This window comes from Melanerpes formicivorus, unplaced genomic scaffold, assembly GCF_026170545.1.
Source record: "Melanerpes formicivorus ecotype bairdi unplaced genomic scaffold, bMelFor1.0.p_v2 SCAF_80, whole genome shotgun sequence".
NCBI classification, from domain to species: Eukaryota; Metazoa; Chordata; class Aves; order Piciformes; family Picidae; genus Melanerpes; species Melanerpes formicivorus.
This window is the reverse complement of record NW_027142432.1, coordinates 1,552,509-1,580,063: the sequence shown is the minus strand read 5'-3', so window position 1 is coordinate 1,580,063 and position 27,555 is coordinate 1,552,509. Positions and strand designations below refer to the sequence as shown.

At 56.2% G+C, this 27,555-nt stretch overlaps 1 protein-coding gene across 1 annotated transcript in view; it reads left to right on the top strand.

The window, feature by feature from the left end:
- The window catches only part of LOC137454317 (zinc finger protein 850-like), a 291,247-nt gene extending 264,014 nt beyond the window's left edge, over positions 1–27,233 (top strand). The window contains exon 7 of the mRNA XM_068164368.1: positions 24,170–27,233. Coding sequence (XP_068020469.1) covers positions 24,170–25,414 — 1,245 coding nt within the window. The 3' untranslated portion in view covers positions 25,415–27,233. The remainder of the gene's footprint in view (positions 1–24,169) is intronic.
- The last annotated feature ends 322 nt before the right edge of the window (positions 27,234–27,555 follow it).

Below are 27,555 nucleotides of genomic sequence, written 5' to 3'. Positions count from 1 at the left end.
ACATGGGAAGCTCTGCCCACAGTCAGGGCACTGATTCAGCTGCTTGTGTGGCACTGAGGGACCTGCTCTGGCTTCATCCTCCTCCATACATTCCTTCTCATCCTGGTCACCTTCATTCTCATCCTTATCTTCCTCTTCATACTCATTCTCCTCATAGTCATCAGTCTCGTCAGCAGCAGCATCCTCCATCTTGATCTCTACCTCCTCATCCTCCTCTCCCTTGGGGTTGCATGTTGGCAGCTCCAACTTTATCTCTGGGTGCTGCTTCTCCTCCCAGCTCTTGTCTGGGTCCTGTGAGGCCATACTATGCCAGGAAGGGGTCACAGCTCTGCAATAGGGAAGATGGAAACACCTGAGCCCAGGACCTCAAACACTGTGATCCTGCCTGGGTCATGACAGTCCCTGACTCCCAACACCTCCCAACACCCAGCTGGAGGAAAGAATGCAGAGGGGACCTCAAACATAAATTTTTTGCAGTGGTGTGGGCACAGAACACTAATACCTGTGCTGAGACCCCAGGTTCCTGTGATCAGTGGCCAGAGGTACCCTGGGGCTTACAAGTGGTCTTGTCCCACTCTCCTCAAGCCTGGTGGCATTGGCAGGGTGGTTCCTGGCCCAGGCCCTGTCAATTGATCTTTCCTGGTTCATGCAATGGAGGCAGCAGCAATGACCAAGGAACACAAAACCACCTCCAACCTTCTCCCACCACCCTCCATATCCCAACCCCAAAAATCACCTCCTGCACAAAACTGACCCCCAGCAGCCTGGAGAGTTCCCAGGCTCTCATCACAGCTGATGCCCCTTAGAGACCCTGGTGGGCAGTAGGAGCTGGAGAAGACTGAGAGATGCTCTGGGGCCTGGGGTCCTCCTGTTGCCCCACTCTGGGTTCCTTACCTGCTGGGCTGCTCCAAGGGGCAGATCTGCAAACTCTGCTGTTCCACAGCACACAGGGGCAGGGATGATGGTGGGAGAAGGACTCAGTCCCTGCAAGAGAGAAGCAGAGGGCTCAGAGGAGAGCACTGATCTTCAAGGGATGGCTCAACACTGCCCAGGACCAGGCAGCATAGCTCAGCCTTGCTGGGGGCAGCTACTGAACCCAGCAGCACAGGCACAGCACACAACCAGGGCTGCTCAAGATGGGAGACCTCAACAAGTGCAGACTCAGCTCCTTGCCCAGCACACAGTCCCCAGCACACAGCTGCAGGCCAGCACCACAACACAGCTGCCTCCACACAGCCTCTCCCAGCCCTTGCCTAAAGCTTCCTCCCACTGCCTGCCCAGGCCTCTGCTGCCTGCAGCTGCATTTGACAGCAGATCTTGCTCTGGATCCAGCTCTCCTCCCTGGCTCTGCCCCCACCACACCCACTCTGTGCTCAGCTCGGCCCTGCACACCTCTCTGCTGCCCACTCCCCAACAGAAGATCACAGCAGCCCTCAGGACACACACAAAGGGAGCTTCATGCTTTCTGGAGGTGCATCAAAGGGGGAAGGGACTTGGGCAGCTTCTTGATAAACCTCTTCAGCCCTCACTGGGATGCTGGAGGAGTCTCTGGCTCCTGCCCAAACCTCACACCTCCAGCACACTTCACACACCTGCAGTCCAAAGAGACTCAGTGGAAAGAGTTTTGCTTCCTTCTCTCCCTGACCATTTCTCTCAGCTTGCTCTTTGCAGTTCTCGTGGAGCTGCCACTCCACATCCCCAAGAGAAAATGAGGTTGGATGGGAGGGCACAGTGCCCATGGGCTGCTGTTCATCTCCCAGCTGACACAGGCAGAGCTGCAGCACAATTCACTCCTTTCACCTCCTCAAATGCTGCCAGATTCTGCCATTCCCTGCACACACATTTGTCACCTGAGCCCTGGATCCTATCCCCTTCTTGGGGGGACAAGGCCTAATTCCTGCCTGAACACACCCAGGCCCTTTCCTCATTCCCAACCCATCCATGTCCCTACTGCCTTGGCTGTCCCATGGCCCTGTGTCCCCCACCTCCACTGCCACTGCAGCTGGAAGGGTGGAGTGGGAAATGCTGTGGCTGAGGAAGAACCTAAGGAACTGGGCTGGAAGCAGCAGCACAAGAATGGAAGGGGCCTGAGACTAAAGGCTGGGATCAGCTGGAGGCCTGAAAGAACAGCACCAAGCCAAGGGGGGGTTACAGATGAGGGCTGGGGAGGGACCCTGCAGACACCTCAGGCAGCAACTGATGAGAGGAAGGGGGACAGAGAGGGAGTGAGACCTCAGGTGACTTCTGCCATGGGGGATGGCTGGGCTATGTGGCTAGGAGCCCTGAGTGCCTGCTTGGGCTGTGCTGCATGTCAGGAGGGGTCAGGGGACTGTCCTGAGCCAGGCAGGGTTTGCAGCTTTGAGCTTCAGGGGTCAGCTGCTGCCAGCACCATTGTAGGCCAGAGCCAGGCAGAGCCACACAGCTGCTGAACTAAGCCCTCCCACCCCCTGCAGCCTTCACCCTCCATCTCTCCATCCATTGCTCCATCTCCACTCACTTCCTGCCCTCTAAGAGTCCCCAGGGTCCTACAACATCACCAGGGCTGATCTACACAGCCAACAGGGCCCAACAGAAGCCCATGGATGAGAACATGGAGGAGAATCCCTGTGGTGGGTGGAAGGCACTGGGATGTCTTACACCAGAGAGTAGAGACCTCCAGAAGGGACAGCAGAGTCCAGAGGGACACCACAAAGTGTCATCTAGCTTACTTCATTCCCACAAGGCCTGCACTCACTCTCTACAAAGGAACAGCACAGGATCTCCAACCTCCTTTGCCCTTCCTCTCTGCTCCCAGCAACAGCTTCTGGGATCTCTTTCTGCAGAGGAGCTTTGAGGCCTTGGCAGTGCTGCCAACTGCGGCCTGCAGCGGCCTGGCTCACCTGGGAGCTGCCTACCAGAATCTGTAACTGCAGCTCTTGGGGATGGGGGGAGGAGGGGCAGAGAGGCATGGGGGAGGGGGAAGGCATTTGGGGCCTGGGGTTCTGGCCTGCTTTGGTGGAGCTCTGGAGGAAGCTTTGGCCTAGGGAGGTTGCTTGGGTCCTGTGGCCCAGGCACACTATGGATTGTTGTGGATTGGATGCTTTGCACTGTAGGATGCAGCTCTGAACAGCACAGCCATGGAAACTGCCCAATTCTATCCAACCCTCTGGCCACAGCTTGGAATCAACTCCTTTCACAAGGCTCAGAGAGAGCCTCTCTGCCTCCTGAAACCTAAGGCAATACCCTGCAGAACAAGGTGGAGGAGCTCAAGGGGACAAGCTGCAGAGGGGGCCCAGGGCAACCTCCTGAGCTTCAACAAGAGCAAGGGCAGGGTCCTGCCCCTGGCCTGGCACAATCCTCACAATCAGGACAGCCTGGGGGAGGAGGGGATAGGAAGCAGCCCTGCAGAAAACCACTGGGGGGTGCTGCTGGACAAGAAGCTGGACAGGAACAGACAGAGGGAGCCTGCAGCCCACAAGGCCAAGGGCAGCCTGGGCTGCACCAAAAGCAGCAGGGCCACAGATGGACAGAGGCCATCCTGGCACTTGGCTCTGCTGAGACTTCACCTGCAGCACTGCAGCCAGCTCTGGAGCCCTCAACATAGGAAGGACAGGGACCTGATGGAGAGGGCCCAGAGGAGGGACACAAAAATGATCAGGGGCTTGGTGCAGCTCTGCTACCAGGATAGGATGAGGGAGCTGGGGGTGATCAGCCTGGAGAGGAGAAGAGAAGGCTCTGGGGAGTCCTAAGAGTGACCTTCTGGTACCTCAAGGGGACTACAAGAAGGCTGCAGAGGGACTCTTTGAAGCCATTGCCTCTGGTCCTGTCCCTGCAGGCTTATGTAAACTAGAGCAGAGCAGATTGAGATCGGAGGTGAGGAACAAGTTCTGCACCAGGAGGCTGCTGGAACACTGCAACAGGTTGCCCAGGGAGGGGCTTGAGGTCCCAGCCCTGCAGATATTCAAGGTGAGGCTGGACAGGGCTCTGGGCAACCTGAGCTAGTGCAGGATGTCCCTGCTGACTGCAGAGGGGCTTGGACTGCAGCACCTTTGCAGCTCCCTGACAACCCAAACCACTCCAGGATTCTAGGAGTCTAAGTGCAGCCTCCAGGGAGAGCAGGAAAAAGATGAGGCAGAGGAGGACAAGGAAGAGGACAAGGAGGAGGAGAACCAAAATCCCTTCCAAACTCCTCCAAACCTCTGCCAAATTCCTGGAAAGCTCTTCCAGCTCTGCAGAGTTCATTCTGAAGAGAGCTGAGGGAGTTGCTAGGCTCAGGGATGTCTTGCACACTCTGCACAAATGCTCCAGAAGCTTTCCAAGTGCCCTCAAAACCAGCAGCACAGCTCTGCTGCCACACAATGCCAGGCTGCAAGGGACCCCAAGGCTCAGCTGCTCCAAACTTGCCAGCTGACACTGGACTGGAAAGGAGCTGGCCCAGCCCCCTGCCAAGCTCAGCCTTCCAACTCTGCCCTGCAGGGCAATCCACCACTGCCCTGGGGAGATGATTCCAGTGGCTGACTGGCAGGGAAAAGCTTTTGCCTCTGCAGGGCACTGTGCCACTTCAGCTCAACTCTTGCAGCAGCTCTTTGAGATCTGCCTTTGGAGCACCACAAACTCTGAAGCACTGCAGTGCAAAGCAGCTCAGCTTCAACTTCCAACTGCCTGAACTCTCATTTTAAATTCAAGACAGGGGCCAAGCTCACACCCAGCCCCCAAGCTCAAGAACCAGCAACTAAGGTCAGAGTCAGCTCCCAAGCACAAGAATCCAGATCAGAAATGCAGAGCCAGCCCCCAGGCTCAGAGCCAGCTCCTAAGTTCACATCCAGGCCCCAACCTCAAGAACCAGCAGCTAAGATCAGAACACTTCCCAAGCTCAGAGCCAGCCCCTGAGCTCAAGAACCAGCAATTAAGGTCAGAACACTTCCCAAGCTGAGAGCCACCTCCAGAGCTCACACCCAGGCCCCAAGCTCACAAGCCAGCAAATAAGGTCAGAACCACATTTCAAGCTCAAGAGCCAGCCCCCAAGCTCAAGAGCCAGCCACTAAGGTCCAGAACCTAGATCAAAAGTGCAGACCCCGCTCCCATGCCAGCAACTAAGCTCAGAATCACTTCCCAAGCTCAAGAACCAGCCCCTGACCTCACAGACAGGCCCTGAGATCAAGAACCAGACCCCAAGCCCAGAGTGAGCAACTAAGCTCAAAACCCTTTTCCAAGCTCACACCCAGACCCCAAGCTCAAGAAACAGCTCCCAAGCTCCCAAGCCAGCACCTAAGGTCAAAACCCTTTCCAAGCTCAGGAATCAGCCCCCAGGCTCCAGTACCAGCAACAAAGGTCAGAACCAAGCTCCAGAGCCAGCCCCCACAAGCTCAAGAGCCAGCCAGTAAGGTCAGAACTACTTTCCAAGCTCAGAGCCAGCCCCTAAGCTCATAACCAGCCCCCAAGCTCAAGAACCAGCCCCTGACCTCAGAGACAGGCCCTGAGGTCAAGAACCACACCCCAAGCCCACAGCCAGCAACTAAGGTCAGAACCCTTTCCAAGCTTGACAACCAGACCCCAAGCTCAGCACCAGCCCCTCAGCTTGAGAACCAGCAATTAAGGTCAGAAACCCTTCCCAAGTTCAAAGCCAGCTCCCAAGCTCAGCGCCAGCAACTAAGGTCACAACCACTTCCCAAGCTCCAGAACCAATCTCCAAGCTCAGTGGCAGCCCCAGAGATTAAAAACCATCCCCTGAGCCCAGAGCCAGCCCCCAAGCCCAAGAAGCAGCCCTGAGCTCAGGGAACAAGCTCCTGAGCTCAGACCCAGACCCCAAGCTCTAGAACCAGCAAGCAAAGTTAGAACTACTTCCCAAGCTCAAGAACCAACCCCCAAGCCCAGAGCCTGACCCCTGAACCCCAAACCAGCAAGTAAGGTCAGAACCAATTTCCTTAGCTCAAGAACCACTTCCCAAGCCCAGAACCAGCCTTCAAGCCCAGCACCAGCCTGCAACCTCAAGAGCCAGCAACTAAGGTCAGAACCACTTCCCAGCTCAAGAGCCAGCCCCCAAGCTCAAGAGCCAGCAACTAAGGTCAGAACAACTTCTCCAGATCAAGAACCAGCCCACCAGCCCCCAAGCTCACACTCAAATCTAACATGCAGACTCAGCTCCAGGACTTAGAGCCACCAACTAAGCTCAGATCCACTTCCCAAGCTTGACAGCCAGCCCCTGAGCTCAGGGCCAGCCCCCAAGCTTGAGAACCAGCACCTAAGGTCAGAACTACTTCCCAAGCTCAGAACTAGCCCCTGAGCTCTAGAGCCAGCCACTAAGGTCAGAAGCACTTCCCAAGCTCAAGAACCAGCCCCCGAGCCCAGAGCCAGTCCCCAAGCCCAAGAAGCAGCCCTGAGCTTAGGGAACAATCTCCTAAGCTCAGACCCAGACCCCAAGCCCAGAACTACTTCCTGATCTCAGAGCCAGCCCCTGAGCTCTAAAACCAACAACCAAGGTCAGAACTACTTCCCAAGCTCAAGAACCAACCCCCAAGCCCAGAACCACTTCCTGAGCTCAGATGCAGTCCCCAAGCCCAGCGCCTGACCCCCAAGCTCAAGAGCCAGCAACTAAGGTCAGAACCAACCCCCAAGTTCAGAACCAATTTCCTTAGCTCAAGAACCACTTCCCAAGCCCAGAGCCAGCCCTCAAGCCCAGAACCAGCCTGTGAGCTCTAGAGCCAGGAACTAAGGTCAGAACCACTTCCCAGATTGAGAACCAGCCCCTGAGCTCAGTGCCAGGCCCTGAGCTCAGGAGCCAGCCCCTGAGCCAAGAGCCTGATCCCTGAGCTCAAGAAACAGCCCCCAAGCTCAGAGCCAGCTCCTAAGCTCTAGAACCTGCAACTAAGGTCAGAACAACTTCTCAAGATCAAGAACCAGCCCACCAGCCCCCAAGCTCACACTCAAATCTAACATGCAGACTCAGCTCCTGGGCTCAAAGCCAGCAGCTAAGGTCAGAACCACTTCCCAAGCTCAGGAACCAGTACCCAAGATCAGACCCAGACCACAAGCCCAGAAGCACTTCCCAAGCCCAGCGCCAGTACCCCCTAGCTCAAGAACCAGCAACTAAGGTCAGAAACCCCAAACTCACACTCAAATCAAAAGTGCAGACTCAGCACCCAGGCTCACAGCCAGCAACTAAGGTCAGAACCACTTCCCAAGCTCAAGAACCAGCTCCCATGCTCAGAAGCAGCTCCCAAGCTCAAGAATAAGCTGCCAAGCTCAGACCCAGCCCCCAAGCCCAAGAGCCTGCCACTAAGGTCAGAACCACTTCCCAAGCTCAGACCAGCCCCTGAGCGCAAACACCAGCCCTCAGCTCAGTGCAAGCAACTAAGGACAGAACCACATCCCGAGCCCAGCCCCAGGCCCTGAGTTTGAGAACCAGCAACTAAGGTCAGAACCACTTCTCAAGCTTAACAAGCAGACCCCGAGCTCACACTCAAATAAAAAGTGCAGACTCAGCTCCCAAGCTCAGGAATCATCAGTCAACATCACACAAAGCCCCCAGCTCAGACCCACACCCAAGCTCAAGACCCAACTCCCAAGTTCAACCTCCTGCCCCTCTTGGGGGCACCACAGCTGCACACAGCACTCCAGCACAACAATTGCAGCAAAAGCCTCAACCTGTGCTCAGCTGCCAAAACCAAAGGGACCTCAACTTGGCCACAAGAGAAAGGACCAAACTCAGCCAAGACACTGATCCAACACCCAAGGCTGCACAAAACAACCAGCAACAGCTTCCAGCAACAGCAGACCTGCAGCTGGGCTGCAAAGCTCTGCAGAAGAAAACCACTCCAGAAGGGCTCCAGGGCCCCAGGGATTGCAAAGCCCAGGCTCTCACTCTCCTCCTGCACAAGGAAAGCTTGACTTGCCCACAAGAAGCCAAACACTTCCCCACACCAAGCCATCCACACCACTTGACTTTCAACCTTCTTCAAGCCCTTGCCTGGCAGCACCACTTCCTCAGCCCACAGCTCCAGCAACACCACAAGGCCTTGAAGGCTCTCCTGCACTCCACACCTCTCAGCCACACCCACACCCCTTGGCCACCCACAACCCAACAAGCTTCCTGCTCACCACTTCTCTTCCCAAGCCTCACCTCCCTTTGGCCCTCTCAGCACACCACCAACTGACCCCAGAAGGCTCCAGCTGACAGCACTGCTTGCAAGAATCCCAGGCACTTCCAAGGGCAGACTAGGAGCCCAGAGGCAAAACCCAAACCTTTCCCCTCTCCACAGGACTCTCTCCCATTTCCCATTCTTCCCAGCACCTCCAGCACCTAAGATGCATTTGCTCTGGGGCAGCTTCCTCACACAGCCACACAATTGCCTGGCCTGCAAAAGACCTCTCTCAGCACTGAGGCCAACTGCCAGCCCCAACACCACCAGGGACACCAAACCATGGCCCCATGGCCACAACTTGCTGCAACACCTCCAGCCATGGCCACTCCACTGCCTCCCTGGGCAGCCTCTGCCAGGCCCTGACCACTCTGCCACCAAACTCATTCCTCCTCCTCTCCAACCTAAGCCTCCCCTGCCACAATTTCAGGCCAATTCCTCTCCTTCTGCCACCTGAGACAAGGCACAAGAGCCCAACCCCCACCTCACTGCAGCCTCCTTGAGGGAGCTCCAGAGGCCAAGAGGTCTCCCCTCAGCCTCCTCTTCTCCACACTAAACACCCACAGCTCCCTCACCTGCTCCTCACCAGCCCTGCTCTCCAGACCCTTCCCCACCTTTATTGCCCTTCTCTGCACCTGCTCCAGACCCTCAAAGTCCTTCTTGGAGTCAGGGGCCCAAAACTGACCCCAGCATTCCAGGGGTGGCCTCCCCAGGGCCCACGACAGGAGGACAATCCCTGCCCTGGCCCTGCTGGACACAGCACTGCTGAGACTTGCAGAGCACTGCAATTGCTTTGCTCACTTGCAGCAATCATTTCCTTCCCTTCCCAGCTCATTGCACAGCAAAGAGCAGCAAGGGAATTGCTTTGGCTTCTGCTGAAGCTCCTCCAGGGAAGCTGCAGGACTTCTCACCACCAAAACCATCAACAACAGGCTGCCCCCAGCCCAAGCCAAACCTTTCAGTCCAAGTCAATGCAGTTCCTCAGCCACAAGCAGACACTCAACAGCTCAGCCTCATTTGGTTGCCTGCCAGCAAGCATTTCCCCAGGGGCAGAGCAGCTGCAGCACAGCAGTCTGCTTCTGACCATGCTTCCTGCCAGCACAGCTGACAAAAGCTCTGCACAGCTCTCAGCCTGCAGCCACACAGCAAAAGCTCCTCCTGCCCTGAGCCTTTCTGTGCTCAGGAGGCCTGCAGAGAAACTGAGAACCACTCTGCAACCCCCCAGGGAATCTTTGTGCCTCAAGAGATTGCAGAGCAAAGAGGCCTTGGAGGGGTGTTCTGGGCAGGGGGGCTGTGGGTTTGGGGTGATTCTGACACCTCCTTAACCTCTCTGCCCAGCTCTGCAGAAGGCCCAGCACCAGGGGCGGGCATTGTGCTGCCAGCCCAAGGGCTGAGGCAGGAGCACCCCTGGCTGCTGGCCCAGCACAGCCAGCTGCAGGCATTGGCAGTCTGGGGGGGGATAAAGCTCTGAACCCCCAAACAGCCTCCCCCAGCTCCCTGTGCCACCCCAGGCAGCCCATGCTGCACCCTGCCACAAGCAGGAGGAGCCCAAAATGCCCCCAGGGAAACCACAACAGCAGCCTGAGAGCTCAAAATGCCTCCCTGGGACCCTCAGTTACCTCCCTGCACCCCAAAGCTATCCCAAAGGAACCAACAATGGTCCCCAACACCCAGGCAGCAGGAAAGGACTCCCCCCACCCCCAAGTGACCCAGCACTGGGGGGGGGCTGTAGAGGGATTCTAGGATGCAGGGCCCATGGCAGTGCCATTTGGGACCCTGCCTGACCTGGGGGCAAAGAAGACTTGGGGGGGCAGCAACATTTGGGGGACCCTCCTGTTCTTCCCTCCCCACTCCAGCTGGGCACTCCTCCAGTGCCACCCAAGTTGGGGACCCCATTGCCCTGGGGATACCCCCCCCCACCTCCTGGCCCCCTCTCACCAGTAGCCTTTCTCTCCAAATGGGGGCTCCTGCCCAGGAGGCCACCCCAGCCCCAAGCCCTGGGCTCACAGACCAGGCCAGGCCAGGCTCTGAGGTGCTCTATGGCCAAGCCAAGCTGAGTCCAGCACCAAGCCACTGCTGCACCCCCCTGGACTCTTCCTTGGACCCCCCCCAGCAAGGGCAGCGCTCAAGGAGATGTCCTGCAGCTTGTGCAGGGATGAGAGCAGCTGAGGAGAGAGGGGAGAAGGCAAAGAGAGGGCAGAGAATGACCAGCAGAGAGCTCAGCACCACCCCAGGCTCCCATCCAGGCTGCCAAGGTGCTGCTGGGCACCCACCGGGCTTGGCTGGGGGCAGGGCACCACTGCCAGCTGCAAGTAGCCAAAGGGGCAAGCTGGGCACACTGGGCACACTCCCACCAGGGGGAGGCAGCAGCACAGCGCCACAAGGAACCCCCAAACACACCCACCCCGACCCAGACCCACACACAGCTCCCCACAACCGCACCCACCCCCTCGCACCACCCCACCACTCCCCACTCCAAGCCTCACCACCCCGACCCACACCACACCCACACACAGCCTCCCCCACCACCACCAACTCCTACCCCCAAACCCACACAGCCCCACGGGCTCCTCACCAGCCCCTCACACGCCCCTCTCCGACCCCAAGCCCCCACCCAACCTCACACACGCCCCCACAACTCCACAGCCCCCAACAACCACCCCCCCACAGCCCCACCCACACCAGCCCCACACCTCACCGAGCCCTCCTCAAGCCCAGCTCCAGGACACAGCCCTCAGCCCCACCGCAGCCCAATGCCAACCCCACCAGCCGCTCCCCCAAGCCCCAAGGGATCCCCACCCCAGCAGCCCCCACTCTGCCCCGCGCCTGCTCACACCTACCCCACAGCCCAGGCCAAAGGGGCGCACAGCAGCAGGAAGAGGAAGGAGGAAGAGCTCGGAGCAGAGGCAGCTGCCGACTGCCTTCCCCTGCAGCCTCCTGGCAGCCTGGGCGAGCAGAGAGCGATGCAATGGAGGCCCCGAACCGCCCACGTTGCAGCCCAGCCCAGGCGGGGGCTGGGGCCGCAGACGAAGCCCCGCCCACGGCCGGGCAGCCTTAGCCAATGAGAGGCGGCGGGAGCGCGGCAGCTCCTCCCCCTGGGCGCTGCCGAGGCCCAGCCAGGAGCTGCCCCTGCCGGCCGCGGCCGCCATTGGTGCTGCCCCGTGGGGAGCGGCAGCGGGGCCGGAGCGCGGGAGAAGTGCCGGAGGTGCTGGCGGGCGAGCGGCAGCTGCCGGCTGGTGAGCTGCGGCGGGGCGGGAGGGGCTGAGGGGGCCGGGGAGCGCTGAGGGCGGCGGCAGCGCAGCGGGGAAGGCTCTGGCTGCGTGGGGCTGCCGGGGGCGTGTGTGGAGTTGGGGGTCGGGAGGGGCGCGGGGGGCAGGGGGCTCCGTGGGGCTGGGGCAGGCTCGGGGAGGGTGAGGAATTGTTCTGTTTGGCTTTGGCCAGGGGCAGGGGGGTGCCGGCGGGGCTGGGGGCCGCGGGGTTGGCTCCTGAAGCTCTTGGCTGTTTGCAGTCTGTGCTGTGCAGGATGTGCATTGGGACAGCAATGGGGGGGGGCGGTGAGGTGTCAGAGAGCGGCCGGGAGGGACGGGGTCCAGAGTGCAACTCTCATCCCAGCCCTGCTGCCCGCACTCAGCACCAGGCGGGGCTGGCACTGGCACTGGGGGTGGAGCACAGCCCTGGGAGGAGAGGCTGAGGGAGCTCTGGGGTTGCTGAGCCTGGAGAAGAGGAGGCTCAGGGCAGACCTCATTGCTGTCTGCAACTCCCTGAAGGGAGGCTGTAGCCAGGTGGGGGTTGGTCTCTTCTCCCAGGCAAGCAGCACCAGAACAAGAGGGCACAGTCTCAAGCTGTGCCAGGGGAGGTTTAGGCTGGATGTTAGGAAGAAGTTCTTCAGAGAGAGAGAGATTGGCCATGGGAATGTGCTGCCCAGGGAGGTGGTGGAGTCTGCATCCCTGGAGGTGCTTAGGAAGAGCCTGGATGAGGCACTTGGTGCCATGGTTTAGTTGATCAGATGGTGCTGGGTGAGAGGGTGGACTTAATGATCTCAAAGGGCTCTTCCAACCTGGTTAATCCCCTCCTTTTCCCCCTCCTTTTCCCCCTCCTTTTCCCCCTCCTTTTCCCCCTCCTTTTCCCCCTCCTTTTCCCCCTCCTTTTCCCCCTCCTTTTCCCCCTCCTTTTCCCCCTCCTTTTCCCCCTCCTTTTCCCCCTCCTTTTCCCCCTCCTTTTCCCCCTCCTTTTCCCCCTCCTTTTCCCCCTCCTTTTCCCCCTCCTTTTCCCCCTCCTTTTCCCCCTCCTTTTCCCCCTCCTTTTCCCCCTCCTTTTCCCCCTCCTTTTCCCCCTCCTTTTCCCCCTCCTTTTCCCCCCTCCTTTTCCCCCTCCTTTTCCCCCTCCTTTTCCCCCTCCTTTTCCCCCTCCTTTTCCCCCTCCTTTTCCCCCTCCTTTTCCCCCTCCTTTTCCCCCTCCTTTTCCCCCTCCTTTTCCCCCTCCTTTTCCCCCTCCTTTTCCCCCTCCTTTTCCCCCTCCTTTTCCCCCTCCTTTTCCCCCTCCTTTTCCCCCTCCTTTTCCCCCTCCTTTTCCCCCCTCCTTTTCCCCCTCCTTTTCCCCCTCCTTTTCCCCCTCCTTTTCCCCCTCCTTTTCCCCCTCCTTTTCCCCCTCCTTTTCCCCCTCCTTTTCCCCCTCCTTTTCCCCCTCCTTTTCCCCCTCCTTTTCCCCCTCCTTTTCCCCCTCCTTTTCCCCCTCCTTTTCCCCCTCCTTTTCCCCCTCCTTTTCCCCCTCCTTTTCCCCCTCCTTTTCCCCCTCCTTTTCCCCCTCCTTTTCCCCCTCCTTTTCCCCCTCCTTTTCCCCCTCCTTTTCCCCCTCCTTTTCCCCCTCCTTTTCCCCCTCCTTTTCCCCCTCCTTTTCCCCCTCCTTTTCCCCCTCCTTTTCCCCCTCCTTTTCCCCCTCCTTTTCCCCCTCCTTTTCCCCCTCCTTTTCCCCCTCCTTTTCCCCCTCCTTTTCCCCCTCCTTTTCCCCCTCCTTTTCCCCCTCAAACCAGGAGAGCCAACAGCTGCCACCCAGCCAGGGGAGAGATGAGGGAGCAGAGGGGAGGAGCTGGCTGTGCATTCTGCTTCCAGGGCAGCTGCAGGGATTATGGGATGGCAGAACAATTCACCATGTCCTGTGCCCACCCTCTGGCCACTGCCCAGCCCCTTGCTGCTCTCTGGCACTGCTGGAGGAATCATCTCTATGGTCCTCAGCCCACAGCAAAATACTATTGACCAAAGGACCTCCTCAGCTCTGGCACAGTGCCAGGGTCAGGGCATGGCTGACCTGCACCTGAAAGGTCTTCTCCAGCCACAGGCACTCTCTGATTCTTACTCCTTTAGGCTGGGAAGGGCCAGGCCTGGAAAAACATCCAGGTGGCTCTCAAGAAGGTGGTGCCAGGCTCTCTGGAATGGTGTCCTGGGACAGGACAAGGGGCAATGGATGCAGGCTGGGACACAGCAAGCTCCACCTCACCATGAGGAGAAACTTCTTGGCTGGAAGGGTGCTGGAGCCCTGCAGCAGGCTGCCCAGAGAGGCCCTGCAGTGCCCCTTGCCGGAGAGCTTCCAGAGCCAGCCGGATGCGTTCCTGTGGGACCTGCCCCAGGGGATCCTGCTCTGGCAGGGGGATTGAACCTCCTCTCCAGAGCTCCTTTCCAGCCCCTACCATCCCAGCAGTCTATGATGCAATGACCCCAAGCTGTCTGACACCAAGCTGTGTGGTGCAGCAGACAGGCTGGAGGGAAGGGATCCATCCAGAGGGACCTGGACAGGCTGGAGAGGTGGGCACAAGCCAACCTCAGGAGGTTCAACAAGACCAAGGGCAGGGTCCTGCATCTGGGTCGAGGCAATCCCAGGCACAAATCCAGGCTGGGCAGTTACTGGCTGGAAAGCAGCCCTGAGGAGAGAGACTTGGGGGTGCTGGGGGAGGAGAAGCTCACCAGGAGCATTCAGTGTGCACTTGCAGCCTGCAAAGCCAATCAGCTCCTGGGCTGCATCAGGAGAAGTGTGGCCAGCAGGGCAAGGGAGGTGATCCTCCCCCTCTGCTCAGCTCTGGGGAGACCCCACCTGGAGTACTGCCTCCAGTTCTGGAGCCCCTATGACAAGAGGGATGTGGAGGTGCTGGAAGGTGTCCAGAGAAGGGCCAGGAGGATGAGCAGAGGGCTGGAGCTGCTCTGCTGTGAGGACAGACTGAAGGAGTTGGGGCTGTTCAGTCTGCAGAAGAGAAGGCTCCCAGGTGACCTCATTGTGGCCTTCCAGTATCTGAAGGGGGCTCCAGGAAGGCTGGGGAGGGACTGCTCAGGATCTCAGGCAGTGATAGGACTAGGGGGAATGGAATGAAGCTGGAGGTGGGGAGATTCAGGCTGGAGGTGAGGAGGAAGTTCTTCCCCATGAGAGTGGTGAGGCCCTGGAATGGGTTGTCCAGGGAGGTGGCTGGGGCCCTGTCCCTGGAGGTGTTTAAGCCCAGGCTGGCTGAGGCTGTGGCCAGGCTGATCTAGTGTGGGGTGTCCCTGCCCATGGCAGGGGGGTTGGAACTAGATGATCCTTGTGGTCCCTTCCAACCCTGACTGATTCTATGATACTATGATGCTATGACCACAGCCATGGGCTGGACCTAGTCAGTGCTGTACCCAGGTGGTTAGGAAGACCTCCACCATCCTGGCCTGGATCAGAAGGGCTGTGACCAGCAGGAAGTGATTGTCTCTCTGGCCCCAGCACTGGGGAGACTGCATCTCAAGTGCTGTGTTTGGCTTTGGGCATCACAGTATGAGAAAGTCACTGAGGTGCTGGAGCAGGGAGAGAGAAGGGCAGCAAAGCTGGGGAGGAGATTGGAGAGCAGGTCTGGTGAGGAGAGGCTGAGGGAGCTGGGATTGCTTATTGTGAAGAAGGATGAGAGGAGACTTCATTGATCTCTACATGGACCTGAAAGGAGATCAGAGTGAGGCCAATATTGGCCTCTTCTCCCAAGTAACCAATGACAGGACAAGAGGAAGTGCCCTGAAATTGTACCAGGGGAGATTTAGGTTGGAGAGGAGGGAAAATCTCTTTGCTTCAAGAGCGCTCAGGCATTGGAGCAGGCTGCCCAGGGGGGTGGGAGAGTCACTGTCCCTGGATGGATTCCAGAAATGAGTAGAGGTGGCACTCTGGGACATGGTCTGGTGGTCATGGAGATGTGGGTAGAAGGTTGGACTTGATGATCTTGGAGGTCTTTTCCAACCTTAGGGAGTCTGTCTGTGAAACCCTGTGGCAAACCAGCAGCACTCAGGGGCTGAGAACACAACTCCCATTGGGATACATCCCCAGGGCTCAAGTCTCCTCCTAAGGCAGCTCTGAACCCTCAGCTGCAGTTCAAAGGCTCTGCTTCAAGCAGGGCAATGTTCCTCCTGCCCACAGCTGCCAGCTGAATTTGGGGGTTTCCCAACCCAAACTCTTCTCTGATTGGATCAACTCTGCCAGGAGCAGCAGGTTCCACAGTCCTGATGCTTCACCTCTCAAACCCCCCAAATTCTATAGCTGCAGCTCAAGGGAGCTGACAGCTTTGTGCCTCTGGATTCCTGTTTCAGCACTTTGAGAAGATTTTAACACTTTCCAAACTATTAGAACCTCCTAAACCTCCCTAAAGATGCTTCAAAAGCTCTGTTTGAAGACTTGAGGATTTTAAGAAGTTTTCTTGGGCACTCAAAATGCTTTGTAAAAAATGGCTTAAAAATGATCCAAATCTCTCTGAAGATCATTCAAAGGGCCTGAAAAGAATCAAAATCTTGTAGGAAAACATCAAATATGGACAAAAATAATCAAAATGTCTTCAAAACTCACTAAAAGGACCTGGAATGAGTAAAGATACTTCAAAAATCATTGAAAGGGCCTGGGGATAATGAAAATACCTCAAAAATCATTAGAAAAACCTAAAAATGGTCTAAATCTCTCCCAAAAATATCATTGAAAAGGCCTGAAAATGATCAAAATGTCTTCAGTAATCATGAAAAAGGAGATGAAAATACTCAAACTATCCTCAGAAGTCATTCAAAATGCCTGAGGCTAAGCAAAGTCTCCCCAAAACCCATTAAAATCAGCCCAAAATGAGGAAAATAGCTTCACAAGGAAGGAAAATGGGCTGGAAATAATCCACAGAGCTTCGGGAAATGATGAAAAGTGCCCAAACGAATCCAAACCAATTCCAGAACCTCATCCCCATGGCTGCCAAGCTCCTGCAAACTGATTCTGCAGAGCTCTCAGCCAGGCTCTGGCTTCTTGCAGTCTCCAACATCCTTCAGAAATGCTGCAAAAGGCTGAAAACTGCCGGAAAAGTCCTCAGCACCTGCTGGAAACTCTGGAAGGCGACAGAAAAGCTCTTCCCGAGCCGTTCAGATCCCCCGGAGCTGCCCCAAGCCCCCTCGGGAGGCATCGAAATCTCTCTTCAAGAGTTTGGGAGAGGCTGGGAGGAGGTTTTGGGTTCCCAACCCTGCAGAGATTCCTCAGCGAACAAAATCCTCCGAAGCTCTGCAGAGCTCCTGGAAACCTCTGCGCAGCCTTTCCGAGCAGAGCCAAAGCTCCTGGGAGCTGTGCGCAGCTGCTGGGTCAGAGCTGTTGCGGAGCTGCTGTGCCCCAGCCCTGCCCCCGCAGCGCAGCTCAGCCCAGACGGCGCCGCCCTGGCTGAGAGCTGCACCTCCCGGCATGCCCCGCGCGGAGCCAGGGCCGCAGCTCCCCGCTGGGACTTGGAGGCGTGGTTGGGGTAATCCGGCGTCTGTGATTGGCTGCGGCTGCCCGGCCGTGGGCGGGCCTTCCCCTGCCCCAGCCCCCGCCTGGGCTGGGCTGCAACGTGGGCGGTTCGGGGCCTCCATTGCATCGCTCTCTGCTCGCCCAGGCTGCCAGGAGGCTGCAGGGGACGGCAGTCGGCAGCTGCCTCTGCTCCGAGCTCTTGGTCCTTCCTCTTCCTGCTGCTGTGCGCCCCTTTGGCCTGGGCTGTGGGGTAGGTGTGGGCAGGCGCGGGGCAGAGTGGGGGCTGCTGGGGTGGGGATCCCTTGGGGCTTGGGGGAGCGGCTGGTGGGGTTGGCATTGGGCTGCGGTGGGGCTGAGGGCTGTGTCCTGGAGCTGGGCTTGAGGAGGGCTCGGTGAGGTGTGGGGCTGGTGTGGGTGGGGCTGTGGGGGGTGGTTGTTGGGGGCTGTGGAGTTGTGGGGGCGTGTGTGAGGTTGGGTGGGGGCTTGGGGTCGGAGAGGGGCGTGTGAGGGGCTGGTGAGGAGCCCGTGGGGCTGTGTGGGTTTGGGGGTAGGAGTTGGTGGTGGTGAGGGAGGCTGTGTGTGGGTGTGGTGTGGGTCGGGGTGGTGAGGCTTGGAGTGGGGAGTGGTGGGGTGGTGCGAGGGGGTGGGTGGGGTTGTGGGGAGCTGTGTGTGGGTCTGGGTCGGGGTGGGTGTGTTTGGGGGTTCGTTGTGGGGCTGTGCTGCTGCCTCCCCCTGGTGGGGGCAGCTGCAGGCCCCCTTTGGCTGCTGCTGTGTTGCAGGCGGAGCCATTGGTGGGCTGCAGGGGCTGTCCCTGGCCCTGTGTCCCTGTGTCCCTGTGCTGGGGGCTGGGCTGGCAGCAGAGCTGAGGTGGCAGCGGCGCTGTGGGGGCTGCTGTGTGCAGGAGAGGTGGTGGTGAGCGTGGGGTGTGGCTTGCAGCAGAGGCTGCTGTGGGGGTGTGTGGGGGAGCCCTGGGGGTTTGGAGGCTTTGTGGTGGCAAGTGCCGGGCGGCTGCTGTGCTGAAGGGCAGCGGCTGGGCTGAGGGCCAGGCGCGGGGGGGAGCTGTGGGCAGGCTGTGTGCTGGGTGCCGTGGGGGTGTCAGGCGTGGGTGCTGTGCTGAGCCTGAGCTTGGGAGCGCCTGGGGCTGGTGGTAGCTGCTCTTTGCTGTGCAGTGAGATGGGAAGGGAAGGAAATGATTTCTGCAAGTGAGCAAAGCAATTGCAGTGCTCTGCAAGTCTACAGCTCCCTGCAAGGAGGCTGCAGTGAGGTGGGGGTTGGGCTCTTCTGCCTGGTTTGAGGTGCTAGAAGGAGAGAAAGTGGCCTGAAATTGTGCCAGGATAGGCTTGGGTTGGAGAGGAGGAGTTCCCATGCTGACAATGTTGGAAACAACTATCAGATGTAGTCACCCAGACTGGTGGCTGCCAAATCCAATTCCTTGAAGCTTCCCCAAATAGCAGGGTCCTCATCTGGCCTTGGGGGCAGCTGGGTGCATCTCCAGCAGTTAGAAAGATTAGTTTGCAAAGCCAGTTCCTGTCTAACATTTCAGTACCTATTTCCTTCCCATCCCTCAGCAGTGTTCACCAACAAACAGGCCACAACTATCGATGCAGCTTGAGCTGCAGGGGGCCCTGGGATTGGAGTTTCCATTCTCCCACTGAAGCCTTCTTGCCTGGGGTGTGGTGGATCCAGGCAGCTGGTTCCTTGGTTTCAATGGCTGTGAAGGATGTCAGCAACACCTGATATGGTCCTGTCCCCTTGGGCTGCAGAGGGGTCTCTGAAAGAGATCTGACATGGACATAGTCTCTGGGTTCCACATCAGGGCCTGGTCTGTCTAACCCTCTCACCTGGGTTGCAGTCACCTGGTTGGTAACCATGCTCAGGCTCCTATCAATCTGCTGAACTTCCTTGTTCAGCATTGCCTCTCTGAATGGCCCTGGTTCAGAGGGGTCCATAGCTCCTACTGCATGAGGCCTTGCAAACAGGATTTCAAATGGGCTCAAACCTCCTTTGTCCTTTGCTTGGTTTGATTTCTCAGCAGGGCACTTGGTGATGCTTGTGGCCAAGGGAGGTTTGCTTCCTGCCCAGTTTTGACTGTCTGGGTTTTGATTAAATGGTTCATTTTTTCCACTTGCCCACTGGAATGTGGATTATAGGGGCTGTGGAGTTGCCAATCCATCCCTAAGGTTTTACTTACTTGTTGTAGCACCTTGGCCACAACATGAGGTCCTGTGTCTGAGGAAACAGCAGCAGGTGCCCCAGAGCAAGGCATTGTGTCTTGTAACACTGTTTTAGTAACCTCTGCAGCTTTGTTTGTGCCACAGGGAAATGCTTCCTGCCAGCCAGGGGAGGTGTCAGTGAGTACCAACAGGTACCTGGATCCCCCTTTCTTGGGAGCTCAGTGACATCCATTTGTTGTCCTGGATCATTTCCTTTGCTAATCTGTGCCAGCCTAACTCCTCTCCTTACCCTGGGGTTAGCTTTCAGGCACTCCTCACACTGTTGCTTACCTGCTCTCCTGGGGTGGATAATTCTTGTGCTAGACACTCCTGAACCAAGTTTCCACACAGGGCTTCCACTCCCCAATGAGCCTTTGCCTGTTGCACCTGAACAGAAGCCCACAGGTTTGTAGGTGTGATTAACTTCCCATCTGGTGTCCTGGCCCAGCCCTTTCCTACCCCAGTCCCTAAGAGGTCTTTGATTCATTTCTGCTGCTCAATTGAGAGTTTACCATTGGGATCAAACTCTGCCACCTTCCTCCCCTCCCTGGCCACTCTTTGAGCTATTTGCCAGTCCATTGCCTCTTTCTTGACTGGTGTTCCCCTTCTGGTGTGCTTTGCAGTGCATTGTGGCTGCCTTGCTTGGCTTTTGCCCAGCTGCCAGCAGCCTCAGTATCTCTTCCCCATGTTTAATACCTGTTCCTTAAGTTGACAACAGTCCTGGTTCTTCCCACATGGCTCCATGTGCCACCCCAAAGGCTTACTTGGAGTCAGTCCATATCTTTGCACATTTCCTTTGGGAAAGCTCAGGGGCTCTGATCAGAGCTGACATTGCCATGCCTGTGACATCCCAGTTCACTCAGCCTGACCTGATCCAGCAAGAGCCTGCACCTGGCAGCTGCAGCATTTTGTGATGTCAAAGGTGGCTGCTTCAGTGGGAGGTTAGGGGCGAGCAGCATCTGTGGGCAGCAGTTTAGGGTGCCTCAGGGGCCTGAGCTGGTATTAGAGCAGGAGCAGCCCCTGGCATGTTTGTCCCAGTTGGGTGACTTTTTGAGAGGCCAGAGGCATTCAGGTGACATTTGCCCTTCCTTGTAGCATCCCTCCTGGCTCTGCCTGAGTCGGTGTTGTGGCAGCCTGGGGCTGGCTTCTGCAACATTTTGTGACATCACAGGTGGCCATGTCAGTGGTCCATCTGGGGCAAGCATCTTTTTTGTGCAGTGATTCAGGGTTCATCAGGAGCCTGAGTGGTTGGCGGGGCAGGAGCAGGGCCTGTGCAGCTCCTGATGTCATCCTGTCAGCAACATCGGGAATCAAACTCCTGCAGGCTGGGTTTGGCACTAGCAAGCAGCCATTGCTAGAGTACAGAGCTGCACAAGCTGGGGTGCTGAGGGCACTGCCATAAAAACAACACACAGCTGAAATTCCTGGTGGATGCTGATCCAGTGCAGGGCATGAGCTATGCCTGATGGCAACACCTGCTGAGGCTCCATTGGTCAGTCTCTTGCTGGCTTCCATTCAAGCTCCAGCTGCTGTTCAGTTCCCTGTGTGTGTACAGGGGGTGGGTGGTTTATTCTGGGCAGGGGTCTCCCAGCTAGGAGCTGTGCTTTGTAGCATGATAATGAGGCTGGTTTAGTCCAGGACACTGTTTCCCAGGCCAAAGCTGACTGCATGTCATGGTTATTGGGATGAATTGTCAAATACGAAGTATTAATAATATTAATTACTTATTACTATTAACATTATCAACCTTTCAACACTACCTATCCACGTGCAGTTTCTAGTGTGTGGTCATGGCTATAATTCCATAAAGTGCTGCAGTTTGAGATTTGGAACCAAATTAGAAAACTAAAAGAGCTTTTCAGTCTGCCCTTTGGCCACTAGGGAGCGACTCAACAAGACACTTGGCAGCTGAATACAGCTGGTGAGGCTGGGTGTCAGGCACAAACAATTCAAAAAACCTTTCAAAGAGGCTTGAACCAATTTTCACTCACCAATTATGGCTTGGTGCATTACCTGGGGTGCTGCTTTACAACCCACAGGTGACAGTGCCTTGTGGGCTGAAGTGAATGGACTTTAAACAGAACCCAAATGGATGTTCAATGTGTGAGCACTGAAAAGAGAGGGAGAATCAGAATCAGTCAGGGTTGGAAGGGACCACAAGGATCATCTAGCTCCAACCCCCCCGCCCTGAGCCTCCTCTTTTCCAGGCTAAACAATCCCAGCTCCTTCAGCCTCTCCTCACAGGGCTGTGCTCCAGACCCCTCCCCAGCCTCGTTGCCCTTCTCTGGACACGTTCAAGAGTCTCAATGTTCTAATGCAGCCTTTGCCACATTCCACCCCCTTGACTTTGGGCAAAGAAAGACCTGAGGCATAAATTCCCCCTGTTAAGGTTTATCCCATGTGGGTTAGGTTGTCTCTCACAAGCACAGTGAGTTACATGTACCACATGCACTGTATGAGCAGGACACAAACATGTAAAGCATACAACCATACTCTAACCAGAGTGTACTGCATAAGCAGTGTGGAGCAGTGTTTGCTCTGAGCCCAGTATTGGTACTTATAGTTTCCACCCCCTGACCAGTGATGGGTCTGTCTGCAGTGTGACACTGAAGCACTTAAAGTGTCCATGGAGCTTTGTCATTTCCTGTCCCCTTGCTGGAGAGAGGATCTGTGGCTGTGACATGATTCCCTCAACAAGGAGGTGAGGGAGGAGCCACTCCCTTGCTGAGTGGAGCTGGTTAAGCTGGAGCTGAAGCTGGAAGAGGGGCAGCAGTGAGTGGAGCAGGAACTGAAGCAGCTGTGGAGGCTGGAGCTGGGCTGCTGTCTCAGCTCTGGCTTCTGTTGAGGCTGCTTTTGTGGAGTTGCTTTTCCTGTTTCCAGCTGCCAACACATTCAATATTTTCCTATCCCTGCTTAGTTTATAAGCAGAGGAACCTGGAGGTACATGTTATTCCTTACTCTAGTCCTGCAGCTGGGAGCTTCTAATCAAACACCAATGATTCCCAGGCAGCTGGATACTTGTAATCAAACTTCAGTTAACCCTTTCCTACTACAGCCCCTCAGTTCAAGAAGGACCTCAGGGAACTGCTTGAGAGAGTCCAGCACAGAGCCACAGAAATGATTAAGGGAGTAGAAGATCTTCCTTAGAAGGCGAGATTGAGGGAGCTGGGGCTCTTTAGCTTGGAGAGGAGGAGACCAAGGGGTGAGCTCATTGATGTTTATAAATATGTAAAGGGTGAGTGCCCAGAGGCTGGAGCCAGGCTCTGCTGGGTGATGCCCAAGGACAGCACAAGGGGCAGTGGGTGGCAGTTGCGGCAGAGGAAGTTCCATGGAAACAGGAGGAAAAAAATTTCACTGTGAGGGTGACAGAACCCTGGAACAGGCTGCCCAGGGGGGTTGTGGAGTCTCCCTCTCTGGAGATATTGGAGACCTGCCTGGATGAGTTCCTGTGTGATCTGCTATAGGTGATCCTGCTCTGCAGGGGGGTTGAACTGGACGGTCTTTTGAGGTCCCTTCCAGCCCCTAACATTGTGTGACTCTGTTACTGCTTGGTATGCAAAGTCAGGCAGTCATTTCTTCACTCCTAACTTTACATGTGAAGCTAGAAATTTACCATTCCTTTATCTCCATGCTCCTGTTACCTTTTGGGAATAAGGAGTGCTTACCCAGGTGTGATACCACCTCCCACTCCCCACCCCTGGCTGTGAAATCTGGAACCTTTGTTAACCCTTTTCCTTTTGACAAACCCTTGGGTGTGTCCTTTTAAGCTTCCTCCTCTTACCCCTGAAAGTTTCATCTTGTAAAGCATGTTCTAATCTCCCATCAGGATGAAACTGCAGCCAAGGCCTGGGAGAAGCTGCCTGGAGTCCCCTCTCTTATGGGCCTGCCCTGCAGATGTCTACTGGAGGTTATCTGCTTGAGAAGGAGCTGCATCTCTACTGAAGACATCCATTCCAACTTCAGGAGCACTGCCTGTCTGCTGTGCCTGTGCTGCTGGTCTTTGAAGCTGCCTGCAGCAAGGCCTGTCTCTCCTGTAGGACTGTGGGCAGTGCAAAGCCACCCCATGTAGATCAGTATTTTTGTCTGAGCCCTTTGCTTCTGTCTGGGTGGGGCCCTGTCATTCTCTCTCCATCACCCCTGCCCCTTTGGGAAGGGCTTGCAGATCTGCCCAGTTGAACAGAACTCCCCTGCTCTCATCAGAATAGAGTTGGGTTGGTGGGAGGGGGTTGGGAGGGTTGGGCTTCTGGGTCAGCACCATCACCTCCTTTATCTGAGGTGGGGGAGATCAGAAGGCAGGGACTGGGCCAGGAAATGACCTGCCACTGCTGCTGGGCTCAGGAACAAGGTAGATGACCCCCACTAAAAAGCTACCAGGGGCTTCAGCATAGGAACTCAGTGTCTGACCCCCCACACCCAGGCAAGTGTTGGGTGTCAAAGGCTATTTCTGTGTCCAGACACACACAGAGTCCACCCATCTGTCTCTCTCTTATCACTTGGTCCCTGGGGCCTTGCCTGAGGGCACAGGGGTTCCCCTTCCCCTCCACCATGACCACCCAGAAGAACCTGGATAAAAGCCTGAAGGAGAAGAATCACCTGGCAAAGTTGGAGGATCTAAAGTGTAGCCCCAAGGAACAAAAGGAGGAAGACAAAACTGATGAAGACAAAGAGGAAGAGGAAGATGAGGAAGAGGAGGAGGAGGAGGAAGAAGAAGAGGAAGAGGAGGAGGAGGAAGAGGAGGAGGGAGAGGAGGAAGATAAGGATGATGACAAGTACAAGAAGGAGTATGATGAGGAAGAGCAGGGGAAGGAGAAGGGCAAAGCCTCATTAGCCCCCTGTGTGCCATCAAAGCAGCCAAATCAGTGCCCTGAATGTGGACACAGCTCCCCACCAAGCTCAGAGCCGATGAAGCACTGCTGCCCCCACCGTGGTGCCCAGCCCTTTGTCTGTGGTGACTGTGGCAAGAGCTTCAGGTTCAGCTCCAACCTCACCCAGCACCACTGTGTCCAGCCCGGGAAGAAGCCCTACATCTGTGCCGGCTGCGGGAAGAGCTTCACTCGCAGCCTGGCACTCATTGCCCACTGGTATGGCCACGCTGGGAAGAAGCCCTTTGCCTGCACTGACTGTGGCAAAAGCTTCCATCGTGGCTCCAACTTCCTCCAGCACCGCCGTGTCCACAGAAGCGAAAGCCCACACGTCTGTTGTGACTGCGGCAAGAGCTTCCAGGAGAACTCGATGCTCATCGCCCACTGGCACATCCAAACCAGCCAGAAAGCCTTCAGCTGCAGCGACTGCGGCAAGAGCTTCAAGATGAGCTGCCAGCTCTTCCGGCACCGCCGCGTCCACACTGGAGAGAAAGCCTACTGCTGTGCGGGCTGTGGCAAGAGCTTCTGCTGCAGCAGAACCCTCATTACCCACTGGAATGCCCACAGTGGCAAGAAGCCCTTCGCCTGTACTGACTGTGATAAGACCTTCAGCCATATCTCCCAAGTCTCACAGCACCACTGTGGCCACACCAGCAAGAGGCAGTGCAATCCAGGCACCTCCAGTGAGAGTCTGAGCCACAGGGCAGACCACAACCTCAGTAATGACCTCTCTGAGGGTCACAAGCTGCACAGCAGAGCGAAGCCAGCAGCCACTGAAGTCATCTCCAACCCCTGCAGTGAGTGTCAGCAGAGCTTCGCCAGGCGCTCAGACCTGGTGAGGCACATGCGGATCCACACTGGGGAGAAGCCATATGTCTGTGCTGTCTGCGGCAAGAGCTTCAGCCAGGCCTCCAACCTCACCCGACACCACCGGATGCACACAGGGGAGAGACCGTACCGCTGTGCTGACTGCGGCCAGAGCTTCAGCTCCAGCCATGCCCTCACGCAGCACCACCACACTCACAGCGGCAGGAAGCCATACCGCTGTGCTGACTGTGGCAAGAGCTTCTCTACAAGCTCCACCCTCCTCCAGCACCACCTCATCCACACTGGGGAGAAGCCCTACAGCTGCACTGCCTGTGGCCAGAGCTTCAGACATGGTGCCACCCTCAGAAGGCACCTCGATGTCCACACTGGCAAGAAGGCTTTCACCTGTGCCGACTGTGGCAAGAGCTTCAGCCAGCGCTCCCAGCTGCTCTGCCATCGCCGCATCCACACCGGCCAGAAGCCCTATGTCTGCAGTGACTGCAGCAAGTGTTTCACTCACAGGGCCTCCCTCAGGCAGCATCGCCTTGTCCACACAGGTGAGAAGCCCTTCCCTTGCACCACCTGCAGCAAGAGCTTCCGGTCCAGATCTAACCTCAGCAGGCACATGCGCATCCATGCCAGTGACCAGCCTGTGCTGGGGGACGCAGAAGAGCACTGACCCCAGCACTGCCAGGGTAAACATCACCCCCATGAGGGACCTATTCCAGCAGATTGAACCAAGATCACCTCATTTGCACCCTGTTTTCTCAGACTCTGAGGGCTCCAGCAGGAACAAATGCCCCACTCGCCCCTAAACACCAATTAGTGATGAGGAGAATAATTAACAGTGATGAGTCAGCACAGCCATCACTGCCACTGAAGCTGGACTGAGCATTGCTGGGATTTGTATGCTTTCTACCCTGTACTTTGGGTTTCCCCAGGCTAAATGCCCCTTTCCTTTGTCCCTTGCCCAGCTGTAATGCTAAACCCCTTAAATTAAGAGAATCTTCTCTTCTTTTGGGTTTCTTTCAGACATTCCTCTCCAAAATGCCTAATTCTTGGGGACATTTTTTTCCTAGGCCAGAGGCTGGAGCTGTGTGCCCAGCTCAGAGGCACCTCTGTCTTCATATTTCAGCCCCATCCTGGGCATTTGGTGCTTTGGGGGCACATGTCAGCAGAGGCTCCTCAGCTTCCTGAAGATGGGGATGTCTGTAGCAGGTAGGACATGAGGATGCCCTGCCCTGCCACCACTGCCAGCTCAGCCACGTGTCTCCCAGGGAGTGAAGCATTGTGATGGGGCTGTCACTTCAGAAGGGAACAAATGTCTCGCTGTAATCCTGAAACCACCTCAAAAAGGGAGTGGAGTGGCCCCCAGCCCCAGCATGTGCCCTGCAGTTCCCCTGATATGAACCCTGGCCTAAGAGTTATTAAAAAGTAAATAGATTGAGCAGCAGATATTTGTAGTTTTATATATTTATATTGTCCAACCCTCACACTCTTGCCCATTTCTGCTTTTCCATGTGGGTGGAGATGAAGCCACAATCTATAGTCCAAGAGGGATCCAGAGACATCAGGGCCTGGAGACAGCTGGGGAGGGAGTCTGGGGCACAGGTTCTTTGCTCCTCTCCCTTTCCATCTGCAGACAGTAACTGGCAGAAAGAGACAGACCCATGCTGTGAATCCATGGCTCTGTGGCTGGTGTCACTGCCACAGCTCTGGGGTCAGACAATGGGATGGGCAGCACAGCACCAGGCTAGTGAGTGCCATTAGGTTCTTGTTCTGATCTGTGCTGGGGACACTGCAGCACATTGAAGTCCTGTGGAGATGAGCCAGGGGCTCCTGGGGATTTGAGTAGGGAAACATTGGTTGAATCACTGCAGGCCTTTGGAATGGAAGACCTGTAAAGGTCCCTTCCTACCCAAATCAGCCTTTGATTCTATGATTGTATGCCATGGAGAGGTCCCAGACATATTGGGACCAGTGCTGTTCAATATCTTCCTCAATGACACAGACAGTGAGGTTAAGGCATGCTCAGCAAGTTTGCAGATGATAGAAAGCTGAGTGGTGTGGTTGATAAGAAGGAAGGACAGGATGGGTGTCATCCAGAGGATCTGGACAGGCTGGAGAAGTGAGCTCAAGAGAACCTCAAGCAAAGTGCAAGGTCTTTCACCTGGGTCATGGCAACCCTCAATATTAATTCAAGCTGGGGGTGATGAAACTGAGAGCAGCCTACAGAAAGGGACTTGGGGGACAATAACAGGAAGGGTTCACAAGGGTCAGGAACAGGGATGGATGGGGAAAAAATGCATACAAAACCAGTCCTTTGAAGTCCTTTGAAGAGGCCTGGATGTAGCAGGGAGGAAAAGGATCAGGCCTGACCACATATCCTAAGTTCTCCTTTAAGAGATCAGGCCGGTAACAAAGAAGTGAGTTCAAAACTGTAGGATGAAACTTTCTGTCTGAAAGAAGCAACTGTTCTGTGTTCTGACCTTGTAAGATAAGTGGAAAGGAATATGAACTTGTTACTGAAATGCAGCTGGAAGTTTTGTTCTCTTTAACCATATATTATGCCAGTTCTGTTAGAATGAGCTAATTCATACAACCTGAGCATTGTGTCTTGTATGGCTTACATCAGTCTGTTAGACACGCTGCATTATACAACTTCTGCTTATGCCATAGAGTTAGTTTTAACTTGCTTGCTTCTGTGTATGCAAAGAATGTTAGAAAGGCCAATCAAAAGTGGTGTTCTATGGAAAAACAGAAAGGGAGAGATGTGGGAAGAGGTTGTTTTCAGATAGCTTTGGTAGGCTATAGGGAAGA